Source organism: Diceros bicornis, chromosome X (assembly GCF_020826845.1).
Source record: "Diceros bicornis minor isolate mBicDic1 chromosome X, mDicBic1.mat.cur, whole genome shotgun sequence".
NCBI classification, from domain to species: domain Eukaryota; kingdom Metazoa; phylum Chordata; class Mammalia; order Perissodactyla; family Rhinocerotidae; genus Diceros; species Diceros bicornis.
The window spans coordinates 137,768,721-137,785,855 of NC_080781.1; the positions used below are offsets into that span (position 1 = coordinate 137,768,721).

The 17,135-nt window shown below is 56.5% G+C and overlaps 1 protein-coding gene across 6 annotated transcripts in view; it reads right to left on the minus strand.

The window, feature by feature from the left end:
- Positions 1-1,644: 1,644 nt before the first annotated feature.
- Positions 1,645-17,135, minus strand: part of BCAP31 (B cell receptor associated protein 31) — a 30,728-nt gene continuing 15,237 nt past the window's right edge. For 3 of the 6 annotated variants that reach the window (XM_058534961.1, XM_058534959.1, XM_058534960.1), the window contains exons 5-8: positions 5,158-5,293; positions 4,150-4,273; positions 3,253-3,353; positions 1,930-2,062 (exon numbers count right to left, since the gene is read on the minus strand). In XM_058534961.1, coding sequence (XP_058390944.1) covers positions 2,024-2,062; positions 3,253-3,353; positions 4,150-4,273; positions 5,158-5,293 — 400 coding nt within the window. In that variant the 3' untranslated portion in view covers positions 1,930-2,023. Of the gene's footprint in view, positions 2,063-3,252; positions 3,354-4,149; positions 4,274-5,157; positions 5,294-17,135 lie in introns of all 6 variants that reach the window. The other 3 variants (XM_058534957.1, XM_058534956.1, XM_058534958.1) reach the window with 1 other exon arrangement.

The window sequence follows — 17,135 nt, forward strand, 5'->3', positions numbered from 1 at the left end:
GCTCAACGTCTCCATTCCCCCAACTGTGGCCCTGCCTTGGCTCAGGTCCTCATCACCTCTTGCCAAATGGTCACTAAGCCACCTGCCACAATGCCACCAAAAGACTCAGAAAATATCAACACCACAAAAAGAGAACTTGACAGAGGTCAGATCACTTGGCCAGGGCCCTGAGAGCGGTGAGCAGGCACCATTTACTCAGGAATACGCCCTTGTGGTAGGTGCTTGGGACACAGGGACCAGCAATCTAGTGGGAGAGATGGGCCTGTGGTGCCCACCAGACTACCACAGCCAGGGGCACGGCAGGGGATGCCGTCAGGCACATCGTGAGCGCAGTCCCGCTCTGAGCAGAAGGCTGCTGGAGGAAAACAGCGCTCAGGTTGGGCCCTGAGGGACCAGTTTCTGCAGTCGCCCCTCCAGTCTAAGGCTGGGCCAATGCCTCACTTTCCACCTCTAAGGGTCTGTCGCCCCCATTGCTGTCTCACAGCCCCCCACCCATGCTAGATGAGGTGCTCCAAAAGTGGCCCTGTGCAGCTTTCTCCCCTCTGCCCGGCCCAGGGCCTGACACCGAGGGGGCTCAGAGGCTGCCTGGAGCTGGCCAGGGAAGAACCTGAAGGCACACTGTTTGGACTTTGGCCTCTAGAAGTTCAGAGACGGGCGAGCTCAGAGAGACCGAGGTAGTCAGGGAACACTTCCTGGAAAAATGGGACAAGCCCTCAGCCTTGGCATGGCAACCAGAGGGCGTCACCTGCGGGCCCTCTCTCCCACAGACACCCCATGAAGCCTGGCTAGAAAGGGGTGGCACTCCTCGTGAGAGCATAAGGAAGGGACACTAGAGACAGGAGCACAAGGCTGGGCAACACCAACATCTTCAGGGGTCCCCTTAATTCCAAAAAGAAACCACCTCTGACCCGCTCCCCTGGCCCCTCCATCCAGTCCTCAAGGCCAGCAGAGGACGAAGACCATCTGCCGAAGCCAGCTCAGCAACTGGGGAGTCGCCGAGGGGTAGCCCACCACAGGAGCAGGCTCTTCAAGCAGGCTGGCACACCTGACACATTCATGGGGATGCAGGCAGCGGGGGGCACCCAACCCATCAGAGCTCCTCCCCAACTCCTAGCTCTGCCCTGGGCCAGTCGTAGGTCACTGCCAAGGGCGAGTCTCCTCTCTCAGCCGGCATTAGTCAGAGGTCATCCTGTAAACTTTCAAGAGGGGGTGGGGCAGGGAGTGACTGGTGGCACTCTGCCACATTCTATCTGTCCTAAATGTGATGAACAGGACCTGGAGAAGGCAGGCAAGTCTGCCACCCGGAAACCCCACCAGTTTACCGAGTCTCCCAAGCTCCCCTGGGCCCAGCGGCCAACCCCCAGGGAGACCAAAAGGCCAGACACACCCCAAGTGGCCATAAAGTGGGGCCTGGCCTGGGGAGGAGGTGGCGGCGGTGGGGCGGAGAGGGCAAGTGTGAGCCTGGGCCCAGCCTGGGATGAGGGAGCCTTCAGGGATTAGAACAAGTTGAAAGAAAATACCCTGAGGGCCTCCAGGGCAAAGACTGGGGGTCTCTATCAGAGCTGCCTGCCGCTACCTTCCTGGTCACTCCAGGGAAGCGGGAGAAAGAGGATTCCTCTCAGCCTGTTTCACGCACGTACCACAGACACTTCATAACAACCTTTATTGCCCCCAAGAGAAACTCTACTCTGCCTGCTCCACCCGCCTCCTGCAGGACCACAGAAAAGGGGCCTTGGAGCCCCGAACATCAACACGCAACACAAAAAGAGGCTCAACCCAGCGGGCAGCAAGTCCCACCATGCCAGGTGACAGGTGCCCAAAAGGCTCCTGGCCGGTCAGGATGGCAGCAAGCTCATCCTGAGCGGGTATAAACCGGGGTCCCTGTGGTATGCTGGGAGAGCGTGGAACTGCAAGCGGTGCAAGGGGCCAGGAAGCGGAAGGGAGCAAACCGAAGTACCGAGGGCTCTCAGGAAGCAGCGAGCGCGGGCCAGGTGGCAGCCAGCGCAGGCAGGGAGGAGGGCCCTCATTCCTCCTTCTTGTCCGTGGGACCATCTACCGCCGCCTGGAAGGGACAGAAATCGCAAAGCAGTGGGTTGGCAGGGCGCCCCTCCACCCCAGAGGCCCAGTGTGGTGCCCCCTTCCCCCAAATGACAGGTATCCACGTGAGTATCCGAAGCCCTGCCAGGATGGGAGTGAACCCATTCTAGCAAAGGCTGCGAGCCTAAGACCAGCCAGAGGGACCCAGCTGGAAGCCTCTGCTGTCACTTTTCTTAGAGCCGCCAACCCCATATCAAGGTATCCTCTTGAGCCCTGCTCCGCTCCTGTCCTCACGCCCACGGCAGCCTCGGCACCTGAGTCCCCGCTCTGGCTCTTCCCAACTCTGCAGACCGTATACAGGTCCTGCTGGTGAGCCTACCCTACACCGAGGCCATTGGTTCCCCTTTGGGGTCTGGGCTCTCCCTCTCTGCCCACTGTGGTGCCCAAACTTGGGCCACCAAACACAGACGCAAGCTGTCAGAACTCAGGGGTGTTTACCTGGCCCTCATGCCCAAGTTTCAGGCCACCTGAGGTCCCCGATGCAGGCAGTCTGAGGACTCAGACCAGGCTTGGGGGTGTAGTGGTGGCAATGACTAGCACCTGCTCAGGGAGCGGGGATGCGATGCCCTGAGCTCTTTGCCCCACATCACCCCGCAGCCCCTACCAGCGGAAGGCCATTTGCTGGACCTGAAGTTTCTCCTGCGTGTCTCTACCTAGTTCTGATGGGGCCTTTCAGTGGATTCAGACTGGACTCCAGGGCCCCACACCACGGACCAGGGGTGCATGTAAGGGAAGGAGCTCCTCTTAAGGGCACTGATGCTGGGCATGAGGCTGGGAAGGCCCACAGTGCAGAGGGCCGACCCCACTGCTGAGGCCACCTTAGTAAATGGCCGTCATCTGCCTCCACCTCTCCTGCCTGAGAAAGGGTTCTGGCTGCTGGGCCCAGACTGGCACTGCTTGGCAGGCTCTTGTCTAGACCCAGACCCAACAGCGACAAAAAAAAGGCGGAGTGGGAGAGAAAGCAGCCAGCCTGCTGCTAGGGCCTCTCAAATGGCCTGGAGCAGTGGGACATCAGCTTTCCTGGCACACTGGGGTGTCCCCATCGGTGCTGCTGAGGCGGCCCCGATGGGGACAGACCTGCACTGAGACTGAGAGGGCAGGGCGCGGGGGAAGAAGGATCCTCCAAGCCAAAAGAGCAGGCGGAGACATGCTGACCTGCAGCTTTGCATGCTCCTCCAACAGGCGGTCGTACTCCTTGGTCAGGCCCTCCGACTGCTTCCGCATGGCCAGAGCCTCATTTTCAGCTTTCTCTAGTTCTGGGGATGACGCAAATGACGAAGAAAGGTAAATGGAAAAGTGGGGATTAAAAAGAAAAAACCTATTTGCTGGAGCCACCAGATACAGGCCCGAATCTGTCCCCAGTGAGGTTGCCTAGGAGACCACTCCTCTCAAGAAAGCTCCTCTGCTGGGTGCCTTGAGAGGCCCCAAAGTCAGAGAGGGCTGGCCAACAAAGCTGGGGGATGTGGGAAAATACTGAGGACCCCTCAGCCCCTTTAATGGAGGGACCCCAAGGGCTCTCAGCAGGGGTGACTTCAGGGAGGCTGAGGGCACGGGACAAACGTCCTAAGAATGTTAGGGGCGAGAGCAGAAGGCAGGGACCAGAATCCCAGCCTCAAAGCTGAGAACGAGAGGCCTTCCAATGGGGAGCAGACGGAAACTCACAGCAGATTTTTCAGGAATGTCTCGACCAGCTCTGATTTAGCCTCCGGAGTTCTCTCCTTCCCCACCCGCAAGCCCCCTGGTGACAACGATGCCCATGCTGAGCACCACTCCCCACGTCTGGCGCTGGGTGAGATGCTCCCGAGTCAGTCCATGCACCTCCAGGGCTCTCCAGGCCCTCCTCGGCGGGACCCCACGTACACCACCAAACTGCTGAGCCCCAGCAGATGGGGCTGAGCCCGGCTATGTTTGGGCTGGACGAGCAGGGTGCCATTTGTTTGTTTTCACCCAGCTCCTGAGCCCACATGTGAGTTTGTCGTTAACACTTTGGCATGAGAGGGGCAGAGGCTCTGGACTTCTGGGGACTGAGGAACACCCGAGGACAACACTCACTTTGCTTGTTGATGGCCAGCTCATCCTTCAGCTTCTTCAGATCAGCCTTCAGGCTCCTGTTCTCTTCGCCCGCCTTCACCTCAGCGTCCCTGCCATCCAACTTGACTCCACCAACAGCAGTTTCCTAAGAAGAGCGCCAAGGGCCCGGGTTACTTGGGTGGGTGGGTGGGTGGGAGGGAGGGAGGGAGGGACTCCAGCTCTATCTTCCCTACTGAGCTGCAATTCCTCAAGCTGCCCTGGGCACTTGCCCCTTTGGAAATGTCAGCGCAGAACTGGGCCACTGCTTGTTCCCAGGCACCAGGCAAAGGCAAGGGCCAGCAGGGCCACCTGCTGCAGCTCACAGGCCACACACCCTGCCTTCCTTGGCTCCCAGCCCTGCCTCCTTTCTCAGCAGCTCCTCGGAGTCGACCAGTACATCCAATGACTCAATTTGCTGTCAACCAGGGATTTCTGCCAGTCACCTACAACTGACAAATGCCCTTCCTGCCTCTCCCCAGCTCACTCCAGCCAAGATGCCCCAAACTCGCCCCTGCCCATCCAACTCTGTCCTGCCTATAACTCCAAGTCCATCTACCTACTTCCCAGCTGGGCTCACAACTCACCTCCTCTGATAAGCCTTCTAGGACTGGCCACTCCCTGTCCCTGCCTCGTCCCCAGCTGAGAGCAATCCTCAGGAGACCAGGGGCCTTATCTTGCATTCTTCTGTGCTAACTTGCCCACGGTTTACAGCACAGGGCTTGGCTCACTAGGGAGTCAGTTTTATCAGGGAAGAGTCTGGCCTGGACACAGCAGTTGGAGGCGAGAAGCAGCAAGGACACCCCCTTCCTGCCGAGTCCCCCAGATCCCTCCTGCACACGTCCCAATGAGAACTTCCCCTTGGCCCCTCCACCCAACTCCTCAGTTTTCTCACAACAGCAGTATCATGCTATTCCCGGCTTCATAGGCTAACTGTGGCCGCTATGGCCCATAAAGAATGTCACATGGGGCAGTCAGGCAGACAGAACTCACCTTTTTCAGCTGGTCATTCTCTTCCATGTACTTCTTGGCCGCCTCACTAGCGCTCTCTGCCTGCTTTTTAAAGGCTTCATTGGAGGCCAGCAGGGTGGCCTGCTGAGAGATGAGAGTCACCAGACGTCTGAGCAGGCTGTGATTGTTTATAAAAAGAAGGGAGAAGTGAGCAAAAGAAAGTGGGAAAAATGGCTGGCACGAACTCCTCTTGGCTGCTCCCGCCCCACGCCTGCCTTCAGCCTAGATCTGCCCTTTCGGATTGCCAGGCAGCCAAGCAAGACGCCGCCAGCCTGGATCTGGCAACACAAGGGGAAAGGTGGAGCCCTGGAGCTATCCTCTGCCCACGGTTCTGGGGCTCTCCTCCAGCCTCAAAGGCACAGGAAGAAGGAGCCTGACAGGACACCTGGGGCCAGGCCTAGCTACAGCCCAAGGGCCTGGAACCCAGCACTTTCCAGGTCAGGGCCTGGATGTGCCAGAGAAGCCACTGCGCCATTTTCCTCGCTGCGAGGCCAGGCTCGCCTTGATAAACAAGTGCAGCTAGCACCTGGAGGTGCTTCCAACGGGCCAGCTGAATCCCCGGGGCCCCCTCGTGAGGTGGGCACTATTGCTGCTTCCATTTCACAGAGGAGAAACTGAAGCTCAATGGGCTGAAGCAACTGGATGAGGTCAAGAACCAGAAACAGATGTGGCTGGAATCCCCACTCCTGTCTGTCCAACCTTGAGGCCTGAGCTGGGAACCACTACACATTCTAAATTTCCAGGGAACCACTCCCAGGCCGACTGAGAGAGATGGAAATGACTCTTCTCTCCCCACACCCTTCTCAAACACATTCTACAGGCAGCTGCCAGAACACATCTGTTAGATAACATCACCACATTGAGGTCTTATGGGGCTAGGCGGACAGAAAACGAAGAATCATGGCCCAGGTGCACATCTCAGGTCCAGCCAAGCCATGAGGAGCAAACAGGTGGCCGCTGGGGGCACACGCTACTCCACTTCCCGACAGCCACCCTTGCCCTGAGATGTAACCTGGCAGGAAGAGAGAGGAGGGAAGGACTCCATCCCTCAAGAAAGGCACAGCTCAAACCGTCAAAACAGGGCACAGGTGGGGGCTGGGGGACACTCTGCCCACACACCTGGGACAGGGGCCCGGCTCAGCCACAGCTCAGAGGAAGGCATAGTCCTGTCTGTGCAGGGGCCCTGGGGAAGAGGGAAAGACTCTGTTTTGTCCAGGGTGTTCTCACAATAAAGTTCTTGCACGGAGCAGAAGTTGTCTCAGTCACCTGCTCTCGGGCCCCTCTCCCCAGGACCCCCGGCAGCCTTCGCAGGGTTCTCGTGGACACCTGCTGATCACATAGCCCAAGGGGATGGGGAAAGCCAACAAGGCCAGCTCCCTCCTGGCCTGGGCCTGGCAGAACCCCTGGCTGGATGAGCACGTAGGGGGAAGCAGCCTTGCAGCAGCTGAGACGCCCACCACACTTCCTGGTGTGGGGAGAGGCTCCAGGGGCCCCTGGCAGTATGGGAAGAGCCAGCCCGCTGGTTCCTGGCAGGAGGGGAGAGTTTCCAGTGACATGTGCTCTCTAAAATTAGCGGCTGGGACCTCGTGGCCCAGGGCTCAGGTTTCCCTGTCTCAGCCTCCAAGTGCCCACCAGCCTGCCCCACACTGGGCTGGAGCCCTGAAAGTGGAGGGAGCTCCCGAGCACCCCAGAAGGCAGAGAGAAGCAATGCACCTGACTCACGTCAGCAGGGTGGAAGCCACTGGAGGGGCCCAGAGAGAAAGGCAAGTCAGCCCCAGCCTCCCAGCACAGAGCGCCTGGGCAGCTCGGAGTGGATCCCAGTGATGTGGAGCAGGCCACTCCTCCCAGCTGGAGCCTGGATGGGGGGAGGACATGTGTGCCACCTGGCGGATCCAGCAGGCAAAGACAGGACAGGCAAGTCCAAGGGTGACACTTCCCCCCAACAAGGCTGGGCAGGCGGCTGACAGGAGCAGGACTCTAGTAGCACTTTGAGTGACCAAAGCTGTCACTTTGGTCAGGGACAGTTACCCAGGGAGGCTGGGCCCAGGGTGGTGGTGGCAGCAATGGATGACAGTGGCAGCGCAGCAGGGGCCCAGCTCTCCTCAGTGCCCTCCCAGGCCGTCCCCAGCTATGGAGAACCAGGGTTGCCAACACGCAGAGCCCCGCACGAGAGCTGTCCAGGGGGCCTTCGTCTGAACTTGCGGCCCTTAGTTAGGGTCTCCCCTTCAGTGCAAGGCAGGCGCCCCTCCACACACCGCCACGTGTCTTTCATGCCATCCATGTCCTCTCCCTTCCTGTTAGACCTGTTCCTCCAACCCGGCCCAGGACAATTCTGGGTAATTCTTCCCTCCAGGAACCTCACTCCTCAACCACTCTCCCCTCCTCCTCCATTCCTCAACCAAGGCCAAGCTAGGCCCTGGCCTGGCCAAGCCACTAGCAGGACTACCAGAGCCCTAACCACCCAATCCAAGGAGGGCCCTGGGGTCCTCGGGGCACTCACTGTGCAGCACTTGGGGCAGCCGACAAGTCACCCTCGTGGAATTCTCCCCTGCCCTCAACTCAAGCAACCTTCACCACCTGTCAGTCTCATCCCCGACAGGGTTTATCTCAGCCCAGCCCTTAGACCCAACTGCCTACTAAACAGCGGCTCCTGGGCATCCCCGAGACCTGCCCAGCTCAGCCTGTCCAAGAAGGCCAGACTGCCCCTGCACCCTCGCTGTGTGCAGGGCATCACTGACCTACCCTAGCTCCCAGGCCTATGCGCCACCTTGGGCCCCCTCCTCCTCCCCGCCAGCCCCAGTCATTGTAGAGTCCTGTCCCTGTCACTTCCAGACAGACTACCTCCCAGTCAGCCCCATCACCAAGAGGGATGGCCCTCACCGCTTCTTTCTGGTGGGATTTTAACAGCTCTGAACTGGCCTCCTCCCTACCGGCCACCATACAGCTCTGCAATCCATGCCCCAAGGAAAGCCAGAGCGATCTTTCTCCAAGACAATCTGACCACATCACCCCCCTGCTTTGATCCCTCTGACACCTGTCCACCACCTTTGGCTGGCACATGGCCCTTTGCAAGCTGGCTCTTCTCCCCTCACCACCCATGTGGCCCTCTGCTCTAGCAACACCAAACCACCGGCCCTTCCTGGACCACGCTGGGTTTTCGCATGCCTTGTCTCCACGTCAGCCCTCTCCTCTGCAATGGCTTTCCCCCTGCTCTTTGAGAACTCTTGCTGATAACTCAAGACCCAGCTCAATCACCACCTTCCCTTCCTGGGCCCCCTTCTGGGTCCTGCTCCCATCTGCTGCATTGTTCTCACTCCATTCTCCTCCTTAACTCTCTGCATCATCATCTCTTCCTTATCTGGCTGCCCAGCTAGGAACGTCTTTGGGCCGGGGACTGTCCCTTGGATCTCTAGATCCCTCATACCTGGAATGCTGAAAAAGGGCCTTGAGATGACTCCCCTCCTCATGTGCACGAGGCTGCACCTCAGGCCAGGGCAGAATGCAGGTCTGGGGCCCCGGCTCTCCCCAAACTCAGCCTTCCCTCAGCCCAGCCGTGCTGCGGGGGACACAAGCAGACGTGGAACTTGCCAGTCTGTCAAACAGCAGGGTGACAGGAAGCAGTGGTGGGAAGGCACCATGTCAGACCCGTGTTGATGAGCAAGCCCGGCTTGTGACTGCAGTGGTGGCTGAGAAGGCACACAGGAAAACACTCATCACCAAAGCTGGGGGCGGAGCCAGTACCCTGGCCCGAGTCCGCAGGGTGCTCCCACAGGGCTCCAGGCTAAGCCAAGAGCAGCGCGCCCTACCATTGCTGACCAAGAGCTGCCCTTCTAGAACATCTTACTGCCCCTGACACACTGGGGCCCGTGCTCTTGCGCCCTCCCTCAACTCACCCATCAAGATTCAGCGGTGAGGCTCCCCCTGCAACTCTCCACCCCCTAGCCCTCCCAGACACATCAACGTGCCTTTTGTGTGTCCCCTCAGCGCTCCGAGTGTCCACTGGGCCCCAGGACAGAGCAGGGCACACGGCGGAAGGTGCTGAGCTTCAGAATCTCCAAGTATCCACAGCCCAGAAGACGTCAGCCGGGAGAAAAGGCTGACGTCCTGCTCTGCCCTCCCCCCAATGTTATCCTCCATGGCTCTCTGCTCTACCACCCAAGTCCGGTCATGCGGGTAACCACACGACAGGTGAGAAGCCCCAAGCCAAAGGGATTTCCCAAAGGTACAGGGTTAACAAAGGGGCCCGGGTCTGTGTTAAACGCACCCAGTGACAGAGGGAGAAGCCAGCTCATGAACCTTAAGAGAATCCAGATGTATCCTTGGCAGACAAATGTCACCCTCAAATACCTGAATTCAACTCAGCTTTCTCAGCAAGATGTTTTTGGACGCTGAGCCGGGTGCTCATGCTTTCATAAAAGGTTGAGTAAACAAGAGAAGGCAGGAGAAACAGAATCTCTGTATGGACACTAGAGAAACAGGGCCAATCGTATCAAGTGGGGGAGACGTTCATATGAGCTTGACACTAATCTGGTCTCCCTCCTGTGGGCTTAACAGGAATTGGGGCAGGAGCATGGGGGATGGTCCTCTCACATCCCAACTGGAATATTCTATGGTTGTGGCGTCCCCCCGCCACTCTGTTGTCAATCCTGCCCACTTCGCATTTGCCAGGCATCTCCTAGGTGCCACGCCCTCAGATGAGTTGGGTCACTCAGCCCTCAGGACCCCCCTGCAGGACAGGTAGGCAATTCCCCTTCACCCCACTGCCCCCGTGCAAGTGGGAAGCTGGTGTCACAACGCCACCTGTTGACTCTCCAGGCCAACTACAGCTCTGTCTCTGGCAGTGTTCTGCAGGGCAGCCAGTGGATTCTGGGTGAACCCGCCCCAACAGTCCAGGAAAAAATACAGGAGGCAGCCACCCTGCCAAGGAACCAAAAGCTTGGTGATGCCCCAGGAAAGGCTTCAGGGAAATTACAACTGTAGTAACAGGGCGCAAGCCGCCCCAGGAAACTCTCACCCTAGAGCCTCGAGTCATGAAAATAAGGAAGAAGCAAAACAGGAGAAAGAAGAGTTGATTCAAAAGGATCCAGCGAAAATCTTCCTAAAGGGCTACCCCGAGCACATCTTAGCACACACCCTCCAGTACACAGAGGTTGTAGAAAATGGGGGGGAAATGCCCACAGTCTGTGGCAACTCCAGCTGCCAACCCAGGAGGTGCTCGTCCAACCGGAGGACAGCGAAGCCAGCCAGAGGGGTGGCAGTGGGCGGCCGGCTGCCCGTCATCTACCCTCCTAAGCTGAAGAGAACCAGTGCACAGGAGCAAGCTGTGTTTCTGGGGGTTCTGTCGTGTTGCCTTCTTGACATCAGCTATTTGAGGGATTCTGTGTAAACGGGGACAGAGAGCAACTGAATGAGGTCATACAAGCTAGGCAAAGATACCCCAGGACCAGGTGACTCCAACTAAACACACTGGTTCCTGGAGAAGTAACCTTTGATGGGGGGAGGGAGACAGCCATCACCCAGGGATGTGGCACGGTACTAGAGTCCACAGGAAACAGGGCAGTGCCTCCAGCAGGTGACATGCCATGCTCAGAGCCCGGGAAAAGCACCTGGGCTGGGTGCGGGGAACCGAAGCAAAGGACAAGAGGTGGCTTTAGCTACACTGTCCAATATGGAGGCCACCAGCCACACGTGGCCTCTTCAGTTTAAAGAAATTAAAATTACACTAAACGGAAAATCCAGCTCCTCAGTCACACTCCTTCGCAGCGAGAGTACTTCCATTCTGCAGATGGTTGGTCAGACAGTGCCACACTGGAGGAGCCCGTTGGTCCCTTCCCATCCAAAACCCTGCTCTCCACTCCCCTACACCACGTCTTTAGGCCTCAGAGGCAGGAGCCCTCAGAGAAAGGGGTCCTCCTGGAATGTCAGGCTTTCGATGACCTTGGAATCAGGAAGAAGGAACCTCCACTTGCTTGGCACCCTGCCCCAAAGAAGGTCATTCACCATTTGTTTTTAGAGTGTGAGGAAGAGAATTCTTCTGCCCCAATCAAGTAGCTGAGCAAACAGTTTGTATTTTAAGAGAAGCCATTGCTCTTTCTGATGCATATCAGATGTTCCTTCTTGGCCTCTTCATAGGGAACTCTGCCCACTTCACTGCAGTCCCCCCTTTATCAGAGCCCCCTCCTAGGCCCAGCACCCACAGGACACTGGCACACTACTGTAGGAGAGGCAAGTTTGGCTTAGGGAAACTAGAAATCAATGGACTTATCAAAAACGCTCTTACCTAGGGCCTAGATCTGAAGTACTATCACATTTGTACCCACAGAAAACGATGGCAGCTGAGGGAGGGAGGGAGTGAGGGAAGGAGGGAGGGGAACTGAAGGCAGTCGTCCTCCACTTAAATCGCCGTCTTTGGATAGGCCCAAGCATTAGGATTTTAAAAACCTCTTAGTTACCTTATCTAGTGATTTAAATGAATAATATATAAAAACACAAACACAGAAACAAGCCCCAGTAAGGGAGCCAGGGCCACATTATTGGGAGTTACCGTGAACTTCTTGCAGGGAAGATGGTAGTGTGCTTACGTTTTTTTTAAAAAATCCCTCTTTTCTTTTTTTTTTTTTTTCTCATGAGAAAGATCAGCCCTGTGCTAACATCTGCCAATCCTCCTTTTTTTTTTGCTGAGGAAGACTGGCCCTGGGCTAACATCCGTGCCCATCTTCCTCCACTTTATATGGGATGCCGCCACAGCATGGCTTGCCAAGTGTTGCATCTGTGTGCACCCAGGATCCAAACCAGTGAACCCTGGGCCGCTGCAGCGGAGCACGGGCACTTAACCGCTTGTGCCACCGGGCCGGCCCAGTCCGTCTCTTTTCAAAGAAATAAACCAAAATATCTTTTGGCCTGTAAACATGTTATCTGGGATTTGCTTCAAATCCCGAGCCAGGGGATAGTGGGGGGTAGATAAAACGAGACCAGCCAGGAGATGCTCACTGTGGAAGCTGGGGGATGTTCTTCTACTCTGTCTCCACGTGTGTCTGCATTTTCTCCGTCAACAGAGTGAGCAGCCTGCCCCGGATGAGACCCTCCCCGCATCATCCACCCCATGCCCAGGGCCACCCTCTCTGGCCTCTGCTCTTGCTGCCGCACCTGGCCTGTCTCGCTATACTCTGCCGCCCCTGGCCCCTCTCGCTATACTCTGCCACCCCTGGCCCGTCTCCCTATACTCTGCCGCCCCTGGCCCAGCCCAGAGCGGAAGAACACTGAAGGCCAAGACTGGGCCTTCTCTTCAGCTCCCTACCTGAGCTGGGCACAGCCTACCACACAAGTGAGAAAATCCCCACCAAACTCTATCACTACTCGAGGTGATACCAGGAAGAGCTACCATTTATTCAACACTCCCCTCGTGCCAGGCACGAACCTGACAACATGACTAAGTCACCTCAATCCTCACACCAAGCACAAGAGAGAGCTATCCTCATCCCTGCTCTACAGGTGAAGGAAAAGGCTCAGAGAGGGTAAGGGACTTACCTGAGATCACACAGCTAGCCAGTAACAGACCCAGGATCCAAACCCAGGCCTGATTCCAAAGCCCACTCTCGTCACACCAGCCTGCCTCTCGGGGCCACCATGGGCCATTACAGCCCCCAGGCAGGGGGAAGAAACTGCACCCTGGCCAAGGCATGCTGCAGAGCCCAGGCTAGATGTTAACCCTAGCCCACACAGCCTCAGCTCACACGGTGGCTCCAGCACCTCTCACCATCAGCACAAGACCCAGGAGGCACACGGGCACCAAGTATCTGCTTGTTGCCAGGTTCTGCCTCATTTGCCCCAGAGGGTCTGGATGGATTTTGCCCTGTGGGTTTAAAAGGGCTCCATCATCTTCCAGCAGATAACCCAGCCCCCAGGTCACTGGCGGTTAAGCAGAGGAACTTAGCAGCGAAGCATGGGCAGCTCCACCTGGGCTGACTACAGTGACACAATGCAGCCCCAGAGGGATAGGCAGGAAACAAGAGATCCCTGTGGATCAAGTTCAGGTCATTACAAATTAAGGGGCTTCACGCACGAGGGTGGTCCTTCCTGGGTCTGGATAGTGACCACTACTTTGGTCCTGACCTTGACTGGCATTTCAGTGAAGGCATGGAAAACAGAGCATGGCACTGTGAACACTGGAGACTCAGCCCAGCAGGAGCTGCCACGCAGCCACACTCCTGGCAACTCCAGAGGGACACTGGCCAGCTACAGCCCAAAGCAGGGAAGTAGGCACCAAGGAAACGGATGAGCAATAATATACGAGACAGAGCCTACAACTGCCTGTACCCTTGTCACAGACCAGAGGTCCCCAATGTGGTGCTAGGACCAGCAGCATCCACATCCTCTGGGGGCCCAGACATGTGGTCTTCATGAGCCCCCTGGGGTTCCCACTGTTGGAGCTCGGGAGACCTGAAGAGCTAGGCTACCATCCTAAAGTCCCTGGTACAGCCATCTGATGAGTTCAACTGGACACAGGCCTAGAGCTGTCCCCCACCTGCCCAGGACACCCCATTTAGTCCACACGGTGTAGGAAGCCCTTAGTGTGTGCCCAGCCCTCGGCACAGGGCCGACCACACTAAAGGAGATGAGCCCAGGTTCCTGGGCCGCACCTCACAGGCTTCCAGGGCCCTCAAATGCCAGCCCTCTAGGCCAGCTAGCAGCATGGCGTGGGCCTCACAGAGCAGGCTCCAAGGGAAGCCTCGAGGAAGCATGAAGAGGAGGTGTTGGCTGGGCCAGCAGGCAAGAGTTGGGGGTTCCAGGCAGAGGCCATGGAATTACCCACTAGGAACCAGGGCCACTCTCAGCCTCCCCGAGACTGCAGGGGGCTGCAGGAAGGAGTCTCATCCTGAGGGATCTGGGTCTCAAGCCTTTATGCCAAACGTGCCATGAAGGCGTTAGAAACGGGGTGATGGGATGTCAGAAAGGTCACTTGGTTGGGGCAGGGGAGACAAGCTGAGGGAGCAAGGCTGGTGGCAGGAAGCCTAGCTGGGATGATGGTGGCCCCACCATGGCAGTGGTTCCCAGGACAGTGAGGAAGACAGGCTCAGGAGGTGAGATCCCTAGGCTGTGGAACAGGGATGGAGTTTCAGTTTTGCAAGATGAAAAGAGTTCTCGAGGTTGGTTTGTACAACAGTGTGCACGGAGGCTGGCGTGGTGGTATAGTGGTTACATTTGCGTGCTTCGCTTCAGCGGCCCAGGGTTTGCGGGTTCGGATCCCAGGCGCGGACTGATGCACCGCTTGTCAAGCCACGCTGTGGCAGGATCCCATATAAAGTGGCGGAAGAGGGGCACGGATGTTAGCCCCGGGCCAATCTTCCTCAGCAAAAAGAGGAGGACTGGCAATGGATGTTAGCTCAGGGCTAATCTTCCTCACACACAAAAAAAACAGTGTGCACGGACTCAACACCACTGAATTGTATACTTAAAAATGGTTCAGATAGTCAATTTGATGTTATGTGTATTTTACCACGATCTTTAAAAACCCCACAGGAGCAAGGGGTCACATGGGACAAGAAAAAAGGGCAGAGCTCCCCAGGCTTCTGGGTTGAGACGATAGTTCTCAAATTTTGTGGCCTAGCCGACAGAGAAAGGAGTGTGAGGACCCGGAAGGTACAAAGCTGCCCCACGTCAGCACGACCAGGCAGCAGAGGCAGCATAAGAGGCAGAACAAAAGCCTGGCCCTTGCCCCCAGCAGCAGACGTGGGGGGGGTGTGGCAGCAGAGGGCAGTACAGGCTTGTTTAAGGGTGTGAGGCTTCCTTTTTCAGTTATGAGGGCTGCTCAAGGTTCCCCCGACATGTTCCTGACCCCAGCCCTGCTAGGAACCAGGGCCACCCCCAGCCTCTCTTTCAAGTGTTGCTCTCTCCCTCTGTGGTTCCCTCGTCCACTAACCTGCTGTCTCTCCCCAGTCTTGCCTCTCCCTGTGTCTGCTTCTATTCCCCTCTACCTCACTTCTACAGAGTGGCCACACCGCCAGCACCACCCTCTCACCCATCTCTCCACCCCTCCATGAAGCTGCCCATCATGCTGCAGTGCACCATCCCGCTGACTGGCCCCCCTTCCCCTCCTCGACCCTGGCTTCCTCGTTTCTTCCAGTGGGCCTCACCAGCTCCCTTCCCTCCCGTGCGTGCGTGCAGGCAGTCCTCTGGGTCCTGCCACAGCTGCTGCTTGCAGGTGCCCACAGCAGAGCCACCACAACCTCTACCTCAGAGGCTCGGCGGCCCCACCAGATCCTCCCCTTTCTCCCATCAGCCCAGCTCTCAAATCTGCCCCCCTTGCCCCATCAGCTACCATGCCCTGGTTCAAGCTGCCAGCGTCTCTCACGCCACGACCTCAGATGTGGTCTCCCTGCTTCCAGGCCCTCCTACTCCACTCCATCCCATACACTGTTACCAAATATGAATGCGCAACTCTGACCATGGTGCAGTGCCACTGGAAAAACTCAGCCCTCTACCACAGAGGTTGAGTACAAACTCTGGGACCGGCATTCAAAACCCTCTACATCTTGTCTCCCGCCACTCTTGACGCATCCACCCTGCTAGGCCAGCCCTTCCCCAAACTTAGGTGGCACCTATTTGGGTTCAGGGACTGAACCGGTGCCTGCCAGTAAGACAAGTGCAAACACGGATGAGAGAGAGACAGATGGTAAGAGGGGCACGGACTCTTCAAATAGAATCAAGAGCCCCAAAGAACCCGCCCTAGCTGAAATGCATGCACAACAGAGATAGCCACTGCTTATGATATCAGAAAAACAGGGGAGATGAGCTCGATGTCCACCAGGGGGGAATTGGTGAGATGCATAAGAATGCTGAAGAACCAGATCGGTGGTCCCAGAATGATGTTCAGGATCAACTCAGTGAAAAATGTAAGTTCCCACGTGGCAGTGACAGCTGGCCCCTGTTTTTCAGCAGCATGTAGATTCTGCAGGGACGAACCCAGGGGCTGAGGTCCTGTCATTCTAAGCCTGAACTCTCAGCTCTGCCGAAGACTAGCTTCGGGAACTTGGACAGGTTTCTGAACTTCTCCAAACCTCAGTTTCTTCTTTGCAAAGCTATTAGAAAAATTAATATGTGACTGGCAGATAGAATGCTTTGCTTAACAAGTGGTAGCTGCTATTAGGCGTAGAAAAGTCTAGAAAGATATATAGCAAAGGTATATGTCAACAGTGGTTACGGTAGCATTTCAGAGAACTTATTTGTTTATTTAAAGCCTCATCTTCCTCCAATGGCTATATGCTACTAGATGACTTAATAATCTTCAGACGTACAAAAGGGACTAAGAAGTTAAAGTTGTCAAACTCATAAAACTAAGACTAATAAGGAGGACATACAGGGAAGTAGATTTTAGCTTACAGATCATGCAGGCACCTTCCTACCAAAAGCTAGGTAATAACTACTCAGGCAATACAGCAGCACTCCCTCCAGTCTGCAGTCAGAGGCAGGCTGAAAACCAACGATTGAGTACTCACAGCTCACACCAACGCAGACACGCTTCCGACTCTCTGTCCTCCTTCCCATGCCGCCGCACTCCTACGTGCAGACACCAAGACTGCGTGGAGGGGTGCGCGTGATCTGTGCCCTTGATCCAGTATGGTGTGGTGAGGCTACTCCTGGGCTGCTCTCCTTCAACCACTCTCTTATTGCTCTTTCTGTGGCAACACCCCAGCACTGTCTCATGTAGAGTAATACTCAGATGTCTGCTGAGCTAAGACCATGAGTGGGACCCCACAAAACAATTCTCATAACACAACCAAATGACCCAGCAAAGAAAAAGAGACAGACATCTCTTTCTCACAGGCTTGCACACGGCTAACAAGAGTCACTCGTTCATTTGTAAAAGAACGTGTATAGAAGTTCAGAGGGGCACATAAGCAAGGACACGGAGAACAAAAAAAGGGATTAGCCCACCACGTAGGGCACAAAGTATGTGCTGA